This window comes from Carassius auratus, chromosome 10 (assembly GCF_003368295.1).
Source record: "Carassius auratus strain Wakin chromosome 10, ASM336829v1, whole genome shotgun sequence".
Taxonomy (NCBI): Eukaryota; Metazoa; Chordata; class Actinopteri; order Cypriniformes; family Cyprinidae; genus Carassius; species Carassius auratus.
Genome location: NC_039252.1, coordinates 15250414 through 15275724, shown reverse-complemented (window position 1 = coordinate 15275724; position 25311 = coordinate 15250414). Strand labels below are relative to the sequence as shown.

The window sequence follows — 25311 nt, the reverse complement described above, 5'->3', positions numbered from 1 at the left end:
CTATAAAACCATTACAAGGCTTTATATGATGAAGGTTTTATCTGTTACAAGCTAACTAGACTTCCCGTTCAACTTCCTGATGCTCTGTTCACACAACAGCCACATTAAAAACAAGCTGTAAAGATAATCTTATTAAAAAGCGTGGCTTTCCAAACTCAGCTCTCACTCAGGGGTCAGTCTGGCCCTGCTGTTATTCAGTAACTAAGTAATTCAGTAAGTCAATGAGCCAGTACTTTGACATTCATGATGTTACAAGTGCTCTCACAACATCTTGTTAATATATGACTCATCTCTTTGATTGAAGCACAATAACATTTAAATGAAAAATAGAAGGAAGAAACGTCAAATTAAAACTTAAAAAAAGTCTCTGAGTACTTCGTAGAATCAACACAAGGTGTAATGTTACGTGATAAGAGCGGTGTCTGGAGGTTATTATTGAGATTAGATCTGTAAAAGGCCTACTATTGTGTTTAGAGAGATTGATAAAGGAAGTCAGAAGAATTAATGTTGTCAAATGTACCAGTATAGAAACCCCTTCTGAGTTTTATTTTTTTTAAAAACATTTTTTTTTTTAATTTAATGTCAGGATAAAATATTGTAACAGAAGAATTTTATTTTTTATTGATTCATTATAGTCTGTGAAAAGCGTCCATTAGCCAATCAGCAAACAGAGCTCAAAGCACACACCCCATCTGGTGTTCATTCAGGTGAAATGCATTATTTCTGAGTATAATCATCAACAAAAACAAACTCTTAAACTCTTTTATTAAAACATTATTTTGTTTGGTTATAACAAAATATGCATAGAGTGCACAGAAAAACGACTACAAGTTTGTATTGTATGAACATTGACAACTTTGTTTCCTATTTTAATTGAAAAACAGGACTGACCTCACATTAATGATGAAAGTATATATGACTCAAGGACCAAATCCTACACACATTCTGTGGATTAAAGTGCAAGTCCTAATATTTCTGTACTGCCCAGATTTCAGATTGTGTACTATGTGTCCTACGATTCTCGCCCCTGACAATCTAGAAACCATAAAACTGACACATTCATTATTAGGCAAATCGAATTACAGTATGTCAATATAGTGAACAGTGATGCATGAGAAGCATGTTGCATATATTTACCCAATTGGATGTCCGAAGGAAACTGCTCCAACCATTGTTATTGACTTTGTTGGGGTCAATGTCTAACATCTTGATGTTGGCCAGCACCATGACAATGAAGGCCTTATTCTCTTACTTTACACCGGCTGCCTTCAGGACCTGTGTAAAACAGATGTTACTACCCCGAATGACTTCAAAAACACATTAGATTAGCAATAAACACATAAACATCAGCTAACCTTGGGGACAGCGAAGGCTGGAGCGATAGGGAAATCGATGGGGGCCACAGCAGCATCAGCAAAAGCTGTGAATTAGGATAAAATGGTGATCTAGATGTGAATCTAGCAAACATAGTTCTCTGAAAAACAAAAAACAGGCCATTAATGATTAGCTAACTACATCTCAGCACCTAGCTATAAGTAGCAAAGCTTCCAAATCAACTATTCAGGTGCCTGGTCATATACTGTAATTAGAATATCATCAAAAAGTGAAACGTATATTATATTCATTCATTACACATAGACTGATATATTTCAAATGTTTATTTCTTTTAATTTTGATGATTATAACTGACAACTAAGGAAAATCCCAAATTCAGTATGTCAGAAAATTTGAATTTACTTAAGACCAATACAGAGAAAGGATTTTTAGAAATCTTGGCCAACTGAAAAGTATGAACATGAAAAGTATGAGCATGTACAGCACTCAATACTTAGTTGGGGCTCCTTTTGCCTGAATTACTGCAGCAATGCGGCTTGGCATGGAGTCGATCAGTCTGTGGCACTGCTCAGGTGTTATGAGAGCCCAGGTTGCTCTGATAGTGGCCTTCAGCTCTTCTGCATTCTTGGGTCTGGCATAGCGCATCTCCCTTTTCACAATACCCTATAGATTTCCTATGGGGTTAAAGGGTTAGTTCACCCAATAATCAAAATCATGTCATTAATAACACCCTCATGTCGTTCCAAACCCGTAAGACCTCCGTTTATCTTCAGAACACAGTTTAAGATATTTTAAATTTAGTCAGAGAGCTCCGGTTCACGAATGAATCATTAGATTCTTAGATCTTCTTGAACCAGTTCACCAAATCGAACTGAATCGTTAAAAGCAGTCCGATAAGCCAATAAGCATTAATCCACAAATGAGTTAAGCTGTTAACTTTTTTAATGTGGCTGACACTCCCTCTGAGTTCAAACAAACCAATATCCCAGTGTAATTCATTTACTCAAACAGTACACTGACTGAACTGCTGTGAAGAGAGAACTGAAGATGAACACCGAGCTGAGCCAGATAATGAACAATAGACTGACTCGTTCACGAGTCAAGAACCGTTTCTGTCAGACGCATCCGATTCGAGAAACCGAGGATCTGATGATACTGCGCATGTGTGATTCAGGGTGAAACAGACTGACACACAGAGCGTCTGAACCGAACTGATTCTTTTGGTGATTGATTCTGAACTGATTCTGTACTAGTGTTATGAGCGCGGGTAAACCAAAGGCTTGAATCAAGGGCAATCATCACAAATGAAGTCATTAGGTTGAGCGCAAAAGAACCGGTGAATCGTTTTCTTCAACCGGTTTATTGAATTGAACTGTCCGAAAGAACTACTGGTGATCCGAAAACTGATGCAACCTGTTCTTGACTCGAGAACGAGTCAATCTTTTGTTCTCTATCTGGCTCGGCTCTGTGTTCATCTTCAGTTCTCTCTTCACAGCAGTTCAGTCAGTGTAATGTTTGAGTACATGAATTACTCCGGGATATTGGTTTGTTTGAACTCAGAGGGAGTGTCAGCCACATTAAAAAAGTTAATAGAGACACGAACCGCTTTAAACGATTCAGTTCGATTTGGTGAACTGGTTCAAGAAGATCCGGATATATCGAGTGATTCATTCGCGAACAGGATATCACAAACTGCTGTGTTTTGAACTCTCTCACAACAGACGCGGAAGAGAAGACAATGATGAATAAAGTCGAAGTTTTTGCTATTTTTGGACCAAAATGTATTTTCGATGCTGTGATGTCACATGGATTACTTTGATGATGTTTTTCTTACCTTTCTGGACATGGAAAGTAGACCGTACACACAGTTTCAATGGAGGGACTGAGAGCTCTCGGACTAAATCTAAAATATCTTAAACTGTGTTCCGAAGATAAATGAAAGTGTCACACGGGTCTGGAACGACATGAGGGAGAGTTATTAATGACATAATTTTGATTATTGGGTGAACTAACCCTTTAAGGTCAGGCGAGTTTGCTGGCCAATTAAGATACCATGGTCCTTAAACCAGGTACTGGTAGCTTTGACACTGTGTGCAGGTGCCAAGTCCTGTTGGAAAATGAAATCTGTATCTCCAAAAAGTTGGTCTGCAGCAGTAAGCATGAAATGCTCCTAAACTTCCTGGTATATGGCTGTGTTGACCTTGTATCTCAGAAAACACAGTGGACCAACACCAGCAGATGACATGGCAACCCAAACCATCACTGACTGTGGAAACTTTACACTGGACCTCAAGCAACGTGGATTGTGTGCCTCTCCTCTCTTCCTCCAGACTCTGGGACCCTGATTTCTAAAGGAAATAAAAACTTTACTTTCATCAGAGCACATAATTTTGGACCACTCCGCAGCAGTCCAGTCCTTTTTGTCTTTAGCCCAGGCAAGACGCTTCGGACGCTGTCTGTTGTTCAAGAGTGTCTTGACCCAAGGAGTGTGACAGCTGAAACCCATGTCTTACATACGTCTGTGTGTAGTGGTTCTTGAAGCACTGACTCCAGCTGCAGTCCACTCTTTGTGAATCTCCCCCACATTTTTGAATTGGTTTTGTTTCACAATTCTTTCCAGTGTGCAGTTATCCCTATTGCTTGTACACTTTTTTCTACCACATTTCCTTCCCTTCGTCTCCCTATAAATGTGTTTGGCCACAGAGCTCTGTGAACAGCCAGACTCTTTTGCAATGACCTTTTGTGTCTTGCCCTCCTTGTGCAAGGTGTCAATGGTCGTCTTTTGGACAACTGTCAAGTCAGCAGTCCATGATTGTGTAGCCTACAGAATTAGACTGAGAGACCGTAAGACCGAAGGATCGGTCCTGCCAAGGAAGTATCCTTGACATTGAGAAACGCCTTGAGAGACCATTTAAAGGCTTTGCAGGTGTTTTGAGTTAATTAGCTGATTAGAGTGTGGCACCAGGTGTCTTGAATATTAAACCTTTTCACAATATTCACATTTTCTTAGATAATGAGAAAATTTATTTATTTATTTATGCTTATTTCCTTAGTTGCCAGTTACAATCATAAAAAAAATTAAAAGAAATAAACATTTGAAATATATCAGTCTGTGTTTAATGAATGAATATAATATACAAGTTTCATTTTTTTAATGGAATTAGTGAAATAAATCAACTTTTTGATGATATTCTAATTATATTACCTGCACCTTTTCAGTAGCATGACAGCAAGTCAAAATAGTGTTGTTTTACCAATAACAAGACTTTTATTTTTCAAATAACGTGATGTAACCATTTAAAAATGCTATAAATTTAGGGCACCAACAATTTCTCGATTCAATTAGGATAGGCGATTTTGATAAAACCTTGATTGCATTTTTCCTGTGTTGTGTAATCTGCAAAATACTGGAAGTGGCGAATTTCACAGACGAGAATCCATGAAACACATTATTAGACCGTTTGATGTCCTGATATTCAAGAAATTACAGTGGCTGTAGCTTTTCTAACATAAAGAATTTAATTTAAGAGGAGTGAATTGATACAGCACTCTGTGAACAGCCCCCCCCCCCCTTCAGTAATGACCTTCTGTGACTCAATGATTGTCTTGTGGACTATTGCCAAGTCAGCAGTCTTCCCTATCAAGAAGAGCTAAGTTAGCCTAATTTAACATTAGTAATTCAATATTTTATCAACAGAAGAGATATGAAATGAACTATAGTTGCTTTTATCTTACAACACTGGTAAATTGTTTTCTTATTTCAGATTTCATGTACTTAAGTGTAAATGTCCACTATAGACTACTTGAAATTAAATATTATATTGCATGAATGAATATTTTATTTTATATATTTTTATTTTGTGAAAGGAGCAAAGTAATATTCAGTGTTAATATATTACCAAATACATTAATTGCTGAATATTAAATTCCATACAAAAAAATGTAACACAATAACTATTATTAATGCTATTAATATTTAAAAATAATAGTTGTTGTATCTTGTAAAATATTAATATTACATTGGTGAATATCAAATACCATCATAACAACAACTGAATAACTAGATAGATAGACAGAAATTTAAATATTTAGTCATTAACATTAGATTCCCATTTGAAAAAAAAAAGAAAGTCTATTTTGAGTTTACTTTAAATTTATGCATAAATTGTTCAGGTATATAATAAAGTTCCCTGTTGCTTATTCAGAAAATACTTCCTTGTGAAAATGATCTGTGAAATAACAAACTGCTGCCTTAGACAAATCAGAAACTCAACAATTATGTTAACAATTGTGCTTAAAGTTTTCACCAGATTTTCATGAATTCAAATTTAACCTGCTTTCCTTTTTTAAAAGATCAAACGACTTTTCTGATGAGTTAGGTGCTCAGTTTTTCCCCAGGACAGTTAATGCTTTACAAATATAGCTCATCTGTTAACTGACAGTATCTGTATTGTTTCATAAAATTAATGACAATCAAAAGACACCAGGGACTAAAAGATCCTCATATTTACATTTCGTCATTTAGCAGATGCTTTTATCCAAAGCATTGAAAGCAATCAAAAACAACAAAATAGCAATATACAGTACAAGAGCTATAACAAGTCTCAGTTAGCTTAAATGCAGTACATGTAGCAAAGGCTTTTAAATCATATAATAAATCTAAAGGAAAAGGATAGAATAGAAAAAGAATAGAGCAAGCTAGTGTTAAAGTACAAAAAGATTAGAAAGGTAGTTAGATCTTTTTTTTAAAGAATAGAATTAGAATAGTGAGTGGTAAAGTTAGAGGGTCAAATAAAGATTGAAGAGATGTGTTAAGCTGATTCTTGAAGATGGCTAAGGACTCAGCTGCTCGGATTGAGTTATGCAGGTCATTCCACCAGGAGGGAACATTTAATTTAAAAGTTTTGTGTTTCTTTGGGATGGCACAATCAAGCGACGTTTACATTACAGTAAGCTGTACGCAAGCTTTTAGAGGGCACATAAGTCTGAAGTAATGAATTTAGGTACAAGGGTGCAGAGCCAGTGTTGGTTTTGTATGCAAACATCAATGCCTTGAATTTTATGCGAGCAGCTATTGGTAGCCAGTGCAAATTAATAAACAGAGTTGTGACATGTATTCTTTTTGGCTCATTAAAAACGAATCTTGCTGCCACGTTCTGGATTAATTGTAAAGGTTTAATAGAACTGTCTGGAAGACCTGCCAAGAGAGCATTGCAATAGTCCAGCCTGGACAGAACAAGAGCTTGAACAAGGTGTTGTGCAGCATGTTCCGAAAGAAAGGGCCTGAACTTCTTAATGTTGAACAAAGCAAATCTGCAGGACCGGACATTTTTTTTCTGAGAAAGTTAGCTGATCATCAATTTTAACTCCAAGGTTTCTGGCTGTTTTTGAAGGAGTTATGGTTGAAGTGCCTAACTTGATGGTGAAATTGTGATGAAACGATGGGTTTGCTGGAACCACAAGCAGTTCTGTCTTGGCAAGGTTAAGTTGAAGGAGATGGTCCTCCATCCAGTAAGTAATCCTGAGATGCCCTTTGTCAGTAGGGTTGACAGGAGGACCTGGTGGTTAACCGTGTCAAAAGCAGCAGACAGATCACGCAGGATAAGTATTGAAGATTTGGATTCCGCTCTTGCCAGTCTTAGGGCTTCCACAACTGAGAGCAAGGCAGTCTCAGTTGAATGTGCACTTCTGAAACCAGATTGGTTGCTCTCAAGGAGGTTGTCGGTTTGAGAAAGGCAGAGACTTAGTTGAACACAGCTTGTTCAAATGTTTTTGCAATGAAAGGAAGAAGGGAGACTGGTCTGTACTTCTCTAAAAGAGATGGGTTGAGGGTGGGTTTCTTAATTAGTGGAGTTATATGAGCCTGTCTAAATGTTGAGGGAAAAACACTAGTGTGGAGAGATATGTTAATGATGTTAGTGAGTGCAGGTACAGCTGCAGGAGAAATGGCTTGAAGGAGATGAGATGGAATAGGATCAAGTGGACAAGTAATAGGATGATTAGAAAGGATGAGTTTGGAGACTTCTGCCTCAGAGAGTGAAGAGAAGGATGTGAATGAGTGTATGTTTGCTGGTGAGATGTGATTGATGGATTGTGGTGTGGAAAATTATACATTAATGTTTTTAATTTTATTAATGAAAAACATGGAAAAAGTCGTCAGCTATTAGAGATGAAGCAGGAGGGGAAGAAGAGGACAAAGGAGCGAGGAAAATGTTTTAAAAAGCATGCGAGAGTTAGACAAGTATAGCAGAAGATATTAAATATGTTCAGATAGGAGTTAAGAAAAGGAAAAATAACTATCATGTCATTACCTTATCTGCTGTCTGCATCGTTTGCCTTTGGCTTCGTTTGAACTGCAAAACGCAATCCAAAAAACACTAGAACTTGAATCTTAAAATTAGATCTGCTGACTAAACATACAGCAAAATATTAATCAGAAACAGCAACGCATCTGTATGAAATGATTTATAATGCAATACAAATTATAATAATATATAGTAAAACTGACCTGCCAGAGGGTTCTCGTTGTGTCTGAGTGTTAGCGGACTCTCTGTCCACTCTCTTTATGTGTAATAAGCAGCCAATGGAACAACTTTGCTTTATTAGCCAGCAGAAACACTCATCAGTCAGGTGAATATAAAACATCACCTGGTGACCTTTCTAAATCAGAGCATTCCACAATTTTTCTTTTAAATAATATCTTCGTCTTACATTTCTCTAGCATAGATAAGATAACTTTGCATTGTACATTACTAACTAAAAAAGGTGTGTCATGTGTTCAAGTAACTTACTTTCAGCAGGTACACTAAATATTCCCCTTCAATTTGGCAAGACATAATCTATTACAATACACGAGAATCAAACAGATTTGGTATTGTTGTTGACGCATCAGTGTTATTATAATATCACTGATATACATACTACATAGGTTTTATTAATATTTAATAATAATATTAATATTCTGAATTCGTTTTTTATTTGTATATTTTCAGTCTTCATTTTTTAAGTCACTTTAATGTGTTTTTTGTTATTGGTTAAGGTCCTTGATGTTTTTATTTTAATATTCCATTTAATTGCTAGATTTGTTTTTGTTGCCGTATTATTTTCCATTTTAGTTAACTGTAATTTGAATATATTTGACAGTGAATGAAATTTGAGAGAAGCAGCAGATTCGTCTCTTTCATAAATCAATTATATGATTTAAGAAGACTTGAAATGTAAAGTCATGGTACTTTTAATGGTGCTTTTCAACACTTTTGGAGCTTGAAAAATCAGCTGCTGGTCACTGTTTACTTGCACAATATGTAAAACAGCAGCAGACAATGGCATGAGGATGAGTAAATGACAAAAATATGAATTATCAGATGTACTATTTCTTTAAATACCCCTTTAAGTTACAGCAAATAGCAAATCAAACACTATCCCCCATGTGTGTCAACAGATGTGACCTTTGCAGGCCTTTGAACTTTGTGTATATTATGTTTTACAAGAGAGCTGTTCTTTTTAGCTGGTTTCAATATCATAAATGAAAATATATATGAACAAGACCAACTGCAAGTTATTATTTAAATCATTATGTGAAACTAAAAAACCATTACAAGGCTTTGTATGATGAAGGTTTTATCTGTTACAAGCTAACTAGACTTCCTGTTCAACTTCCTGATGCTCTGTTCACACAACAGCCACATTAAAAACAAGCTGTAAAGATAATCTTATTAAAAAGCGTGGCTTTCCAAACTCAGCTCTCACTCAGGGGTCAGTCTGGCCCTGCTGTTATTCAGTAACTAAGTAATTCAGTAAGTCAATGAGCCAGTACTTTGACATTCATGATGTTAAAAGTGCTCTCACAACATCTTGTTAATATTTGACCCATCTCTTTGATTGAAGCACAATAACATTTCAATGAAAAATAGAAGGAAGAAACGTTAAAGCAGAACTTGATAAAAAGTCTCTGAGTACTTCGTAGAATCAACACAAGGTGTAATGTGACGTGATAAGAGTGGTGTCTGGAGGTTATTATTGAGATTATTCCTTTTGTGCTGAAATGTTGCTTGCAACCGAGAAAAATAGTTAACTCATTTGTGTTAAATAGTTAACAGGCATCTTTTAGGTGAAGTGACCAAAAATATATTCATATTTATTTAGACACGATTTTTAATTAGAATTTGCTATTTCACAAATAATGTGTGAACATATACAGGTGCTTCTCAATAAATTAGAATGTCATGGAAAAGTTCATTTATTTCAGTAATTCAATTAAAAATATGAAACTCATGTATTAAATAAATTCAATGCACACAGAGTGAAGTAGTGTAAGGCTACCTCCACACGAAACCGGAGTTTACCCCAATCCGATTTTTTTCCCCTCGTTCTAAAAAAAAAATCCCATCCACATGGCGTCGTATCAAGAAATATCTGCCTCTACACTAAACCAGTGAAACCGACTGAAAATGATGTAGTATACATGCCAGATCAGTATGTGGCGCTGTCATTTTACCACAGAGATACACTAAAAATTAAGAAGACTTGAAGCATGCACATAAACCTTGCACGCTGTATGCCTCCATGAGGACAGGGCCTAAGTCTTTGCTTCTTTTAATTGTGATGATTTGTCTCGCATTTAATAAAAACCCACCAAATCACATCTCAACAAATTAGAATATAATGACATCCCAATCAGCTAATCAAGTCAAAACACCTGCAAAGGTTTCCTGAGCCTTCAAAATCTCTGACAATCAATGACACCCTTCACAAGGAGTGTAAGTCACAACAATTGATTGCCAATAAGCTGGCTGTTCATAGAGTGCTGTATCCAAGCATGTTAAGAGAAACTTGAGTGGAATGAAAAAGTGTGGAAGGAAAAACATGCACAACCAAACGAGAAAACCGCAGCCTTATGAGGATTGTCAAGCAAACTGGATTCAATAATTTTTTAGAACTTCACAAGGAATGCACTGAGGCTGGGATCAAGGCATCAAGAGCCACCACACACAGAAGTGTCAAGGAATTTGGCTACAGTTGTCATACTCCTGTACCACAGACAATGTCAGAGGCATCTAACCTGGGCTAAGGAGAAGAAGAACTGGACTGTTGCCAGTGGTCCAAAGTCCTTTTTTTGGATGAGAGCAAGTCTTGTATTTCATTTCGGAAACCAAGGTCCTAGAGTCTGGAGGAAGGGTGGAGAAGCTCATAGCCCAAGTTGCTTGAAGTCCAGTGTTAAGTTTCCACAGTCTGTGATGATTTGGGGTGTAATGTCATCTGCTGGTGTTGGTCCATTTTGTTTTTTGAAAACCAAAGTCACGGCACCCGATTACCAAGAAATTTTGGAGAACTTCATGCTTTCTTCTGTGGACCAGCTTTTTGAAGATGCTGATTTTATTTTCCAGCAGGTTTTGGCACCTGCCAACACTGTCAAAAGCACCAAAATTTGGTTGATTGACCATGGTGTTGGTGTGCTTGACTGGCCAGCAAACACACCAGACCTGCACCCCAAAGAGAATCTATGGGCTATTGTCAAGAGGAAGAAAAGAAACAAGAGACCAAACAATGAAGATGAGCTGAAGACCACTGTCAAGGAAACCTGTTGAGATGGATGAATTGGTGGGTTTTTGTTAAATGCGAGCCCAAATCATCACAATTAAAAGAACCAAGAACTTAAACTACTTCAGTCAGTGCGTCTTGAATCTATTTTATACAGGAGTTTCACAATTTCAATTGAATTACTGAACTAAATAAAAAATAAAAAAATAAAACTTTTCTCGACATTCTAATTTATTGAGAAGCACCTATATACACACACACATACACACACACACCCACACATGGTACAGGTCCTGTTCATATAATTAGAATATCCTAAAAAAGTTGATTTCACTAATCCAATCAAAAATTTGGATTTTTGAAAAGGTTTGATATTGAAGACACCTGGTGCCACACTCTAATCAGCTAATTAACTCAAAACACCTGCAAAGCCTTTAAATGGTCTCTCAAGGCGTTTCTCAATGTCAAGGATACTTCCTTGGCAGGACTGATCCTTCCAAGTCATTTCCTTCAGAGGCTAGGCGAGACTCCTGTTTAGCATTCGGAGAACACGTAAATGGAACAGGCTAGCAAGTGCACGTAATTGCCTCATTACGTCAGTGAAAAGGTCCATTTGTATAACGCTTTGAATGGTATCGTTAAATTACTTTGGACAACTTAACTAGTTATTTATAAAAGAAATGCTGATGACGCAACCAACTTAACAATTTTAAAATGACAGGTTCGGTTCAGTTAACCATTTGTATTTGTATAATTTACAATATGAATATGGTATTAATTTGTACTGGCATTTAAACGTTAAACTTTACTTATATTTACTACAGTTATAACAAATGTTTGGTAACGGAAATAGAAACCGTTAACGCTCCGACGGATGTCGATGACGTAGCATCCTCAAAATACTGGCTTCTGAGGATCCTTCCTTGACATTGAGAAACACATTCAGTCTAGTTCTGTATGCTCCACAATCATGGGGAAGTCTGCTGATTTGACAGTTGTGCAAAAGATGACCATTGACACCCTGCACAAGGAGGGCAAGATACAAAAGGTCATAGCAAAAGAGGCTGGCTGTTCACAGAGCTCTGTGTCCAAGCACATTAACAGAAAGGCGAAGGGAAGGAAAAGATGTGGTAGAAAAAAAGTCTACAAGCAATAGGGATAACCGGACACTGGAGAGGATTGTGAAACAAAACTCATTAAAAAATGTGGGGGAGAGTCACAAAGAGTGGACTGCAGCTGGAGTCAGTGCTTCAAGAACCACTACGCACAGACGTATGCAAGACATGGGTTTCAGCTGTCACACTCCTTGGGTCAAGACACTCTTAAACAACAGACAGCGTCAGAAGCGTCTCGCTTCAAAAAGGACTGGACTGCTGCTGAGTGGTCCAAAGTTATGTTCTCTGATGAAAGTATATTTTGCATTTCCTTTGGATATCAGGGTCCCAGAGTCTGGAGGAAGAGAGGAGAGGAACACAATCCACGTTGCTTGAGGTTCAGTGCAAAGTTACCAAAGTCAGTGATGGTTTGGGTTGCCATGTCATCTGCTGGTGTTGGTCCGCTGTGTTTTCTGAGGTCCAAGGTCAACACAGCCATATACCAGGAAGTTTTCTGCTGACCAACTTTATGGAGATACGGATTTCATTTTCCAACAGGACTTGGCACCTACACACAGTACCAAAGCTTCTAGTACCTGGTTTAAGGAACATGGTATCCCTGTTCTTAATTGGCCAGCAAATTCACCTGACCTTAACCCCGTAGAAAATCTGTGGGGTATTGTGACAAGGAAGATGCGATATGAGCTGAAGGCCACTATCAGAGCAACCTGGGCTCTCATAACACCTGAGCAGTGCCACAGACTGATCGACTCCATGCCATTGCTGCAGTAATTCAGACAAAAGGAGCCCCAACTAAGTATTGAGTGATGTACATGCTCATACTTTTCATGTTCATACTTTTTAGTTGGCCAAGATTTCTAAAAATCCTTCCTTTGTATTGGTCTTAAGTAAATTCTAATTTTCTGATACTGAATTTGGGATTTTCCTTAGTTGTCAGTTATAATAATCAAAATTAAAAGAAATAAACATTTGAAATATATCAGTCTGTGTGTAATGAATGAATATAATATACAACTTTCACTTTTTATATGGAATTAGTGAAATAAATCAACTTTTTGATAATTTTCTATATGACCAGTACCTGTATATATATATATATATATATATATATATATATATATATATATATATATATATATATATATGGGAGACCAAAGCAAATATAACTTTTGTTTTCCCATTTGCTTAAAAAACAAAAACAAAGCACTTCTATTGTGTTTAGAGAGATTGATAAAGTCAGAAGAATGAATGTTGTCAAATTTACCAATATAGAAACCCCTTTGGAGCTTTTTTTTTTATTATTTTTGGTCATTTAATGTCAGAATAAAATATTATAACAGAACATTTGATTTATTTATTTTTTATTATTGATTCATTATAGTCTGTGAAAAGCGTCCATTAGCCAATCAGCAAACAGAGCTCAAAGCACACACGCCATCTGGTGTTCATTCAGGTGAAATGCATTATTTCTGAGTATAATCATCAACAAAAACAAACAATATTCTATTTTAATGCAAATACAGATTTTTACATTTTAAACCCTTTTATTAAAACATTATTTTGAGAATGACACCACATAACAAAATGTGCATAGAGTGCACAGAAAAAATACTACAAGTTTTTATTGTATGAACATTGACAACTTTGTTTCCTATTTAAATTGAAAACCCAGACTGACCTCACATTAATGATGAAAGTATATATGACTCAAGGACCAAATCCTACACACATTCTGTGGATTAAAGTGCAAGTCCTAATATTTCTGGATCAGAATAGAAGAGGCGCCGCCTCCTCCGTTGCAGATTCCCGCCAGTCCGTACTGCCCAGATTTCAGATTGTGTACCATGTGTCCTACGATTCTCGCCCCTGACATTCTAGAAACCATTAAACCGACACATTAATTATTATGCAAATCTAATTACAGTATGTCAATATAGTGAACAGTGATGCATGAGAAGCATGTTGCATGTATTTACCCAATTGGATGTCCGAGCGAAACTGCTCCTCCATTGATATTGACTTTGTTGGGGTCAATGTCTAACATCTTGATGTTGGCCAGCACCACGACACTGAAGGCCTCATTGATCTCCCACATGGCAATGTCCTCTTTCTTTACACCGGCTGCCTTCAGGACCTGTGCGAAACAGATGTTACTACCCCGAAGGACTTCAAAAAACACATTAGATCAGCAATAAACATCAGCTAACCTTTGGGACAGCGAAGGCTGGAGCGATAGGGAAATCGATGGGGGCCACAGCAGCATCAGCAAAAGCTGTGAATTAGGATAAAATGGTGATCTAGATGGATGTGAATCTAGCAAACATAGTTCTCTGAAAAAACAGGCCATGAATGAGTAGCTCACTACATCTCAGCAGCTAGCTAAAAGCGTCAAAGCAATGCTACCAAGTCAACTAGATTTTTTCGGGTAGCATAAAAGTAAGTCAAAATAGTGTTGTTTTACCATTAACAAGACTTTTATTTTTCAAATAACGGGTTGTAACCATTTAAAAATGCTATGAATTAGGGCTGCAATGATTTCTCGATTCAATTCGAAAAGGCAATTTAAAAAAACATTGATTGCATTTTGCAATTGTGAAATCTGCAAAATAATGGAAGTGGCGAAATCAACGGAGGAGAATCCATGAAACACATTATTAGACCGTTCTCCAAGGCTGCATAATTAAAATCATAATAAACCATAATGCTATTGTGAGTTTACAAATGCTAATATTCAATTAAATAAATATATGCGATAATTATTTACATGCATGTAGGTCACACACATGCATGTCAGAGCGGCTCACTTCACAGTAAATGCTGCTCCACACAAACTGTTAACATTTACATGTGTGGAGCATCTCAAACTCCATCTCTACATATTGTGAATTTGGGTTCATTGTTACTTTCATCTCAGAATGTAGCATGCACCATTGCATCAGACTTGTAAAGTAAATAATTTATAAACCTATGCAAACACAGGAGAATATCAGTATCTTTCGCAATAAGCTGACTGTTCACACCGATTTCAAAATCAAAGTTTACACATTTTGATGTCCAGGTATTCAAGAAAATACAGTGGCTGTAGTTTTTCTGTCATATAGAAATGTCCAAATATTAAAGATTAAGTGGACAATTGAATTAAATTATGTTTGGACAATATTAAACAAGGATTAGATTGTGCAGTAAAGTGTAAAAACAATCGCCAGGCCGTTGGCGCCCTCTGCAGGCATTTGTTATAGTGCGTAATATATGTCAGCTCTATTGTTTATACTAAATTATATCAACAGATTTGTTCAATAAAAACATATGATTAAATGCTTTTGATACTTTATTCAAACTAATAAACAACTTAATGAAACATGCGCAAAATAAAATTGAAGATTAAAAAATTTAACATTCCTACGTAAAGTCAAACACAGCAGTATCTGTTCAAATGAACAAAATACACTATAAAAATGAATTTAATCTAAGAGGAGTGAATTGCCTCACCAATGATCTTTGCAAGTGGTGTGATGTTGAGCCTCTTTGCCGCATCTGCTGTCATGAGCACGAGAGCCGCCGCGCCATCGTTCAGCGTACTAGCGTTGGCTGCCGTCACTGTGCCTGTAAAAACAAACGTTTTTGCTCGTCTTTTGAAGTGAAAACACTTTTTCAATATCCTCACTTATGGAAAAGAAGTACTTTATAGCATACTTTTAAAAACAACATCATATACTTCAAAATAAAAACCTAAGTGAACGGTAAATATGTTTTCAGACACTTACCATATTTTCCAGACTATAAGTCGCACTTTTTTTCATAGTTTGGCTGGTCCTGCGACTTATAGTCAGGTGCGACTTATTTATCAAAATTTATTTGAGATGAACCAAGAGAAATAAACCAAATGAAAACATTACCGTCTACAGCCGCGAGAGGGCACTCAGTGCTGCTCCTGTAGTCTACACATAGCAGCACAGAGCGCCCTCTCGCGGCTGTAGACAGTAATGTTTTCTCTTGGTTCTAAATAAATGCGACTTATAGTCCAGTGTGACTTATATTTGTTTGTTTTTCTCATCATGACGTATTTTTGGACTGATGCGACTTATACTCAGGTGCGACTTATATTCCGAAAAAATACGGTAATTGCATTTTATTTTTGCAATTACATGAAAGTTTATTATATATAATAAATGCAATTAGCTCGGTGCTAATTTTATTGTATTTGAAATATGGTTAAAGTGTACTGTTGAAGGTACTAACACGCAATTTTGGTAAACTAAACTATATTCCGCTGAAACCTTTATGTCATAATATAAATATATTTGTAATTACACGTGTACTGATGAAGCTGTGATGAAAAACATTTACAATCTATTAACTTTCAATGTAATATTGAATAACGCTACAGTTAAATCATAATCAAGCAGGGTTAGCGATTAGATAGATTTTTTTATTTTTTTTAATGTCCTTTTCAAATTTGAAGTCCACTATGTTAACACTGGGGTTAATGATAATCTTGTACCGTTCTCTTTCTGGAACACAGCCTTCAGTTTGGGGACTTTGCTGAAGTCAACCTTCCTATATTCTTCATCTTCCTTCACAACGATGTCTGGTTTTCCTATGCGGTGAGAAAGCTTATTTATTGCAATTATGTCTCATATTTATAAATTGTGTTATTAAATATTTTAGCTAATAAAAGGGAATGATATGGAACTTAAGAGCTTCCACAGTGAAACCAACCTTTCTGAGGGATGCTTACGGGAACCACTTCCTTGGCCAGTACGCCCGACTCCCATGCTGCTTTGCTGCGGCTGTATGAGTTAATAGCAAATGCGTCCTGCTCCTCCCTGGAGATACCGCTATTCTTGGCTGTATTTTCAGCACAGCTGCCCTAAAAATGGAGAAGTATGTAGGTGTTTTACACAATCATGGCCTCTCCAGTGTTTACGTACAGTACATTTGCGGTCCAATGTTTCCACACTCACTTCCTAGATTGACCCAAGAGTTATTTTCAGGCTTAACTATTATGCAAATACAATGCAATGGGTTTTACTGGCTCAAAATAACTGTACCATGTGGAACTTGTTGTAGACGTCTGTCAACCCGTCCTTAACGATCAGATCCTCCATCTTCACTCCACCATAAGGGGGCGCTTCTCTGGCCATCACATAAGGAACCTGAGACATGCTTTCCATTCCACCAGCAACCATAACATCCTGGAAGACATCATGTTGATTTGCTGTAATAGGAGGACTCTAAATGCTCTCACTTTCACACACAACACTTTCTGAATCTCCTGTCTATCACATTACCTGATGCCCACACATGAGACTCTGAGCGGCCATCATGATGGACTTCATCCCAGAAGCACATACTTTATTGATGGTAGTTGCCGGAGTGGAGAGAGGGAGGCCTACATGAGGAAAATCACAAAAAACACACTTTTCTTGGAGAAGTTGCATTGTATTTTTTTTGTTATGTTTGTTTATGTGTGTGATACGTGACTCACCTGCACCCAGAAGAGCCTGTCTGGTTGGTGCTTGTCCTTCTCCTGCCTGCAACACATTGCCCATATAAACTTCTTTCACCTCCTCAAAAGGAATTCCTGTAGATGACACATTTTATCATCCAAATAAGTCTTAAAAATAATAACACACACTTATTAATATCATTTCATTGGAATACAAAATATCAAACTATGTTGCATTTGTTGTAGAAACACCTTTCTGATTTAAATAAATGTGGTGATTAGGTTTTATTATAGCTTAAATGTTTATTTTTTTTACAATTTATTTTATATATTTTTAATGGTTTCTGAATAATATCTGCTGCTCACTAAAGCTGCATTTATTTGATCAAAAATCCTTTAAAATAGTAATACTGTGAAATATACTTACAATTAAATGTTTTCTCTTTTAATATGTTATTAAATCTAATATATTCTATTAATAAATATAGTTATTCCTATGATGGCAAAGCACATGATCCTTCAGAATTAATTTTAATATGCCTGTTTGGTGCGTATGAGACATTTCTTATTATTACAGAGTAGAATCCGAATTGTTCTCTAACATTATAAGTGTTTTAATGTCCCTTTGGCTGAATTTAATGCATTGTTGCTAAATAAAAGTATTACTTTCTATCAAAAATGAAATATACTGACCTAAAACATTTGAATTATGGTGTAAATGTAAAAATATGAATGATATTAAAACAATCATAATCTTATACAATTAAAAAAATATATATATATGTTTTTTTTAATAAATTGTTTTATTGTTAAACCACAGACTTAAATATAATATATGATAAAACACGATTTCCATACCTGCTTTCTCAATGGCTCCTTTAATAGCAATGGAGCCCAGTTTAGTGGCAGGGACTGTGGAAAGGCTTCCTCTGAAAGACCCAATGGGAGTCCTGACTGCACTGACGATGACGACTTCCTGTCCAGACAGAGATGGAAGAAATACTCACCTGACAGAAATCGCTCTGGCTCTCATAAAATCGCATAATATTTTACTCACATTTAGAGATGGTCGTGTGCTGTAGGTCCTGCTCAGATATTTATGTGCCTGCAAAGGCAGATTCAAAAGCTATTTTGCTGACATAATAAAATGGTTGAAGAATTTATATCAATGCCTTAATTTTGAACATCTAACGTTACTTTTTAAGAAGTTAGGTGCACTGTTTAAAATGTAAATAATGCACAGGCCTGCAATCAAACTGCTGCTAGCTCCGCAAGTCTCGTGGCATAGTCAATATCGGCTATCGATATTGATTTAGTTAAAACTCACCAGATGTCTGCACATGTGTGTGCGTGTACTGTAAAAAGCACAGGAAGTCATGATCGCGATGGAAAACTGCATACACAAAAGAGCAAATTTCACCTTCAGCTCTCCGAGAGTGTAGTGAACGCTTACAGTGAGCAGCCAATCACAGTAAGAGGTGTGTCTGCGTCACATGACGTCGCCCAGAGCATTATAGGTAATGTAGTATATGTACATTTCATTTGCATTACATTTTGGCAGACGCTTTTATCCAAAGCACTTACAAATAAGGACAATGGAAGCAATAAAAAAACAACAAGCGAGCAATGATATATAAATGCTATGACAAATCTCAGTTAGCTTAAAGACAGTACACGTAACAAGGGCTTTTAAATAATATTAAAAATAAAAATAAAACAGATAGAATAGAAAAAGTATAGAGCAAGCTAGTGTTAGAGGTCTGTTATTTTGTTATTTGTTTAAGAATAAATTTAGAATAGTGAGTGCTAAAATGTAATATGTAATATAAATATAAATGCTAAATATGTAGTATATGTTTTTTTAAGGATAGTAAATGTATTATATTTTTGGTAAAAAACATGTTCTTGAATGTATTAAATTTAACTGAACTAAATGTGACATTTTAAAAATTGTGACTTTTTAATTTTTTTTTTTTTTTTTTTATGTAGTGGTAGTGACATACAGTCCTCTCTCATTTTTATTTGTATAAAAATGAGAGTATTTGGTTAAAAAAAAAAAAGAAAGAAAGAAAAAAGAAAAAGAAAAAAAGTGTGCCCAGTTGATTTTACATATATAGCTGCATCGATCTTTCTTGCATATGTGGGAAACCCAAATTTGGTTATGACTTTGGAATGGTTCTACCTTTTACTGCCCAGTACTGCTGAGCTGTATGTGGAAGAACACACAACTGCATTTACTAAAGCCTTGTTGTACACCACCAAAGACACTTTAGGAAATAAGACTACCTTTGAAGAGGAAACTAATACATATTACCTCTTCTATTTGATGGTCTTCTTGTGATGCTTTCGCGGGAGCACCGTCGCAAAGAGCTAAAAACACCACAAGTTTCCAAGTGTTAAGTGCTCCATACTTCAGTCTTACTCCTCTTCAGGGAAGTTTAATTGATCTCCACTGTCTCTGTTTGTGACTTTTATAAGACCATATGGTCTAAAAGGGGCTTCTCCAGTGTTTTATCATTTCTAATCAGCAGCTGTTTTAGAAGGGGTGGAAGTGGGAGACTGATTTTAGTTTTTTGATTCCCTGCCTGTTCTTTGGATTTACCTTCTTTCTGGTCAAACATACCCACTCACCCACCCAAAAGAGAATGTGCATGCATAACAACGGCATTAAATATGAACAGAAATTGCAACATTCTTCTTGGTACGTCTACATGGCCAAGCTCTAAAGTATAAACACATGATGAGAAGGCTCATTATACTATATCAACAGCAAGTGTCAACAAGTCTAACCTTCTATAAAGCTTTAGAGGTTTACTTATTATTGAGAGTTTACAGTAGATGGTTTGATATTTTTACAATGCTAATATTGAAATTAATATAATAGTTATATAGGTCTGCCCTGTAAATCTATTTAAAATGTTTAAAGTCCACACCAAAATCAATCCTTCTTACAAAATGAAGACGCTCACATGCTTTTAAGTTAAAATAGGCACTTTAGTTTATTTGAAAAAAAAAAAAACATAAAATTGATTGTGTAAAAATGCATTGTTTAAGTTATATTAGAAGTCCAGTGACAAACAGCAGAAAGAAAAAAATTAATTGAACAATTCATTTGTTTAAATATGTACATGCATTTAAAAATAAATGCAGTAGTTGTAAAATAACCTTCTAAATATACATCCGCTTCTTCTTTCAAGGAAGCTCAACTAGCAGGGCAAGAAAAAACTGTTCTTCAGCACACGGAAGTACTTCTTACTGTATAACCCGAACTCAAACACATTTGTCCCACTGTAGAGATAAATAAAACCTGTAAGAAAAAAAAAAACCATTCAGTTTTATGAAGTATAATTATTGCACATTAATGCTTGTAGAAAAAGAGATTAGAATCCTTACCGTTGGCTATGTGGGCTGCTGTAACCTCTCCAGTCATCCCTGGAAATCCACTTTCCACTAGTTGGGGATACCCTCTATCCATCTTCTTTGCCCTCTCATCATAGCTTCCAAAAAATGGGAGATTTAACCTTACAACAGCTTTTCAGAGCTCATTTAAAGGGCTTTTGTTTATGATCCAGCACTTGACCCACCTGTAGTAAACTTTTTCAACGAAGAGCAGTGTTTTTCCTGAGGATGTGTCATGGACGGCAGCACAGATTTTTCTCACCAGTGATGACACACCAAAGCTGCTGAGAGTCTTGGGATAGCCGGACTCAAGAGTGATGCCATTAAAAGCCCAGACTTGTCTACCTGTAAACAAAGACAGACTATTTCTCAGCACAGATATAGAGATTGTAAGTGTGATTGTGGTTTCAGCATTCCCAGATTGTCTGAGAAGGTACCTTTGAAAAAGAAAAGTTTATCTCGCACTGGATCCTCGTATGCAGCTTCTATATTATTAGGAGCGTTGAGCCAGAAATGCTTGATTTGAAGTTGTGTCACACTTCTGCTTGGAGAACTGCGCCAGAAAAAGCTGCAGAGAGAGACATGAAGTCATTTCATTTCAATATTTTGGGTCTATAGAAAATACTTGGATTTTGTTTTCTATTACCTGTCCTTGAAAAACATTGTTTCACCCCTTAGAGTTGTAACTGCATCCATGATCAGATTAGGGTCACAGGCGTTAGGAGCTGTTGGTACTTCTGGATCAGGTTGGATGGAGATACTGTCTCTGTTTGGGCCTGAAGGAAACACCAGATATTAAACAAACGATTGAATATTTTTAGCTTAAAGATTGTAGACGTGCACTTTAAGATCATGCGCTTACCATAGAGCGACTGAATCCCTCTGATATCATCATAAGGTAGAGAGAAACGATCCGGATCAGTAAAGCTGTATGTGGGGAACATCAGAGCCCCACGAATGTTGGAATGAGCAAGGCCCAAAGAGTGACCAAACTCATGGGCAGCCACCAAGAACAGGACAAATCCTGTGGAGAAGTTAAGCAGCACGGTTTAGGTTCAAATAAAAATCAAACGTGAGTGGTGCTTAAGTTACAATCTGTGGTAATGAGTGTATTGCACTACTAAAATGAAGAACTTCGGAAAACTAGGCTCCACTTAGCGAAACTCACCTCTTGATGAACGTAAGGTGAAAAACTCATCACCATCAAAATGTGCATCTCCACCGAGTCCAGGAGAGGGAGCGAAAGCATGAGCCAAAATGCCTTGTGGGCCATCAAACGGGTAAGCATCCCCATGATCTGTTAGAAAGAGTTTTTATTGCTTTAGCCTAATATATCCAACGAGGTCTTCTAGTTTAATAGACAGTATTAAAGTGATATAAAAATGTTTATAAATCACAGAACCTTGCCTTGGCTTTAGTTAAGACATGCAAACAAATTTTGTAATTAGGCTGGTAATGACTGATCTGACTCAGATGCATCGATCTTGGATTATGACTGCTAAATCGTGACTTTTAACAATACAATATTTGAAACACATGGCTATCAAATAAATTATTTTACAAAGTGCAAAGCAACCATCCCCTCACACTAGCACTCTTGGTTTCCTTTTTCCAGAAAAAGACTGATTTCAAACTTCACTATTATTTTCTTTAAGATAAACCAGTGCTATTTTATGAACAGCATAACAAATGTGACCTAGAGATAACAGATTAGGAACATGTGCTGTGATACTTGGATTTAACCAAGGCACTAACTGCAAAAATTATTTCACTGAACAATTGTATTGTGATGACAGTACATGACTAATTGGTCTGCATTTATCATCAGTCACATTGATTTAAACTGAAAAGAATTAAATGAAATATTATCCCTACTTACATCTTGTACCAAAGGAGATCATGATGTCAGCTGCGCCGCTGTAGATACGCGTGAATTTCACTGGAGTGACTTTGGCCCAGACCTGCAGGGCTTTCTCCATGGAGTCGTCCACTTCAGCTTTTGACATGTGAGGGGTGTAGTTCACGATTCTGTAAAAGCCTCATAGTCTGTATTTGCCTCTTTCGATCTTTTGTAAGCCGTACCAAGTGAACTGTTATTATACACACCTGTAGGTGAGCTTGTTGGTCTGCCATTTGGGGTTGCCTTCGAATGTGGAGTACTTAGCAACATCTGGAACTCCACAGCGGGGCTTCTTCATCATCTCCATTGTTTCACTATCCAGCTTCCCAGTCACCTTAAACCCAAAGAACTTTTGCATCTCTTTCATCTTCTCAGTCAGTTGACTGGATTCTCTTCGGTCAACGATTCTTTGATCTGTTTCATCTGTTAGATTGTAAAAGCTCTTCAGGTAATGCTTTAGGATTAAAAAAAAAATTGAAGAAATAATGAGCAAAAACAAACAAACACACACACAAGTATTATATTAAAGCAAAAACACACACCTCTGCAGTGGTTTCATCTTTGTCAGATGGTTGTGAAATCGGTCCAGCGTGAATAACAAGCAGCAGGCTTGCGAGAAAACACAGCTGACGGTGAATCCTCATGTTGTGGGCTGCTGCTTAGGCTCTTGCACTTCTGATTGGCAAAGGTTTGATGGAGGTTTATATACTCTTCGAACTGTGAGGGTTTGAGCAACAGGTGGAGTCATCAGCCACAGGTTTCTGTGAGTAAACCATTAAACTGACAGACAAGACGTAATTACAGAATTACCAGCTTCCTTTAACACAAATCTCTTCCTTCTTGCCAAGATATTCCTGTGATTTCTGTCACACACTTTTATTTAGCACCAATATTTCTCAATATTTAAATTTATACGCACCACAAAGAGCCAAAATGTAAACACCTTTGCTTGAATGTAAATTAGCTATTAAGCTTTCAGCTGTGGTATTCAGAAATTTCCTATTAAAAGCATTTTGTGATCCTATATTGGTGGAGGTGGGGGTTTTTTTCCCATTTTTTTTTTCATATAAAATAACTATTTAATGAAATTTAAATAATTGTGATAGTTGATGCAGCGATTTTGAGAATGGTCCGTCAAACCTTTACCCCACAAAAACTTATTTTACTAAGTATATACTTTGCCTTGTTAAATATACATCCACCATAAATGTAAATGTGTGTGTGTGTGTATATATATATATACATATATATATATATATATATATATATATATGTGTGTGTTGTATATATGTATATATGTTTTTCCAATATTTGAAAGTACAACAAATGACCAGTTAACAGGTTTTTAATGAATACTTTGTGCTGCCCTTTTAAATGTTAACATAATCATGGGTTGACTGAATCACAAAACCTCAAATGCGGAAGTGAAGCTTGACTCTGTTACTTTTTTACTCTGATTGCACTAAAATAACTCAACCATTGTTTCCTTATCAGAATGAGAACAGCAAGAAATCAATAGACATACATGGACATTTCAGACACGGTCTCAGAGGACGTTCCAGATTCATCGTCATCTCTGGTTGTGATTCACTGGCGTGGCTTCAGTCACCCAACAAAACCGGGGCGTCCACTGTGTTCATGTATGTGCTTGCAGGTACAGTAGGAGCTTATGGGGATTAAAAACTGCTGATACACATCCAAAAAACCTTAAACACCTCCTCTTATATCCTCAAGAGGAAAGTGGTTTATGCATTCTCTAATGAAATGGCAAAAGTTGTTTTGAGTTTTGCAAAAAAAAAAAAAAAATGCAATTTCAAAACACTAAAGGGAAATCTATATATGAAATGAGTCTCTGCACGTACAGTTTATGTAATGATTTTGTTTTCTTCTTCAGTTTTTAACTGTTTTCATAGGAATTTTATCCTTATATGTGAATGGGCCGATATGTGACATAAATATAGTTGTTTTTATTTTACAAACACATTGTATCATTTAACAAAAAGGAATACAGACACCGCAAGAAGTGCTTACTTGCTAAGGAAGCAGAAGAAAATCCAGTCAACCTGGACAACAAATTGTACATAAAGCTTTATGAGGCACCTGAGGAGGCCAGAGTGCTGACTGTAAGATATATCAAGGAGCTGGATAAGTGCAGTGACTAAGAAACATGCAATATTCTAAGGTAAAGAACATGTATATCAATGTACAGTACAGACCAAAAGTTTGGACACACCTTCTCATTCAAAGAGTTTTCTTTATTTTCATGACTATGAAATTGCAGAGTCACACTGAAGGCATCGAGGGCTATTTGACTAAGAAGGAGAGTGATGGGGTGCTGCGCCAGATGACCTGGCCTCCACAGTCACCGGACCTGAACCCAGTCGAGATGGTTTATGGGTGAGCTGGACCGCAGACTGAAGGCAAAAGGGCCAACAAGTGCTAAGCATCTCTCGGGGAACTCCTTCAAGACTGTTGGAAGACCATTTCAGGTGACTACCTCTTGAAGCTCATCAAGAGAATGCCAAGAGTGTGCAAAGCAGTAATCAAAGCAAAAGGTGGCTACTTTGAAGAAC

At 36.6% G+C, this 25311-nt stretch overlaps 2 protein-coding genes across 4 annotated transcripts; both read right to left on the bottom strand.

Annotated features, from left to right (window-relative positions):
- Nucleotides 1-884: 884 nt before the first annotated feature.
- On the bottom strand, nt 885-18929 carry LOC113110014 (acetyl-CoA acetyltransferase, mitochondrial-like). 2 transcript variants are annotated; one of them, XM_026273993.1, is made up of 13 exons: nt 18767-18929; nt 18497-18544; nt 18298-18415; nt 17479-17574; nt 17282-17382; nt 17042-17185; nt 16710-16860; nt 16492-16587; nt 15480-15593; nt 14198-14262; nt 13967-14124; nt 13706-13864; nt 885-928 (listed from the first exon to the last, which is right to left on the bottom strand). In XM_026273993.1, the coding sequence occupies exons 1-12, from the start codon at nt 18836-18838 to the stop codon at nt 13744-13746; spliced, it is 1284 nt and encodes a 427-aa protein (XP_026129778.1). In that variant the 5' UTR covers nt 18839-18929; the 3' UTR covers nt 885-928; nt 13706-13743. The 2 variants fall into 2 exon arrangements, with proteins under 2 accessions (XP_026129778.1, XP_026129777.1); XM_026273992.1 differs by lacking the exon at nt 885-928 and having other exon boundaries at nt 13335-13864.
- Nucleotides 18930-20433: 1504 nt separating this feature from the next.
- LOC113110013 (collagenase 3) lies at nt 20434-23563 on the bottom strand. Of its 2 annotated transcripts, none has more exons than XM_026273990.1 (10): nt 23281-23563; nt 22945-23192; nt 22718-22866; nt 22007-22135; nt 21701-21862; nt 21485-21614; nt 21276-21406; nt 21024-21183; nt 20833-20936; nt 20434-20746 (listed from the first exon to the last, which is right to left on the bottom strand). In XM_026273990.1, exons 1-10 carry the CDS (start codon nt 23380-23382, stop codon nt 20646-20648), a joined length of 1416 nt encoding a protein of 471 aa, XP_026129775.1. In that variant the 5' UTR covers nt 23383-23563; the 3' UTR covers nt 20434-20645. The 2 variants fall into 2 exon arrangements, with proteins under 2 accessions (XP_026129775.1, XP_026129776.1); XM_026273991.1 differs by having other exon boundaries at nt 22945-23161; nt 23281-23339.
- Nucleotides 23564-25311: the final 1748 nt, after the last annotated feature.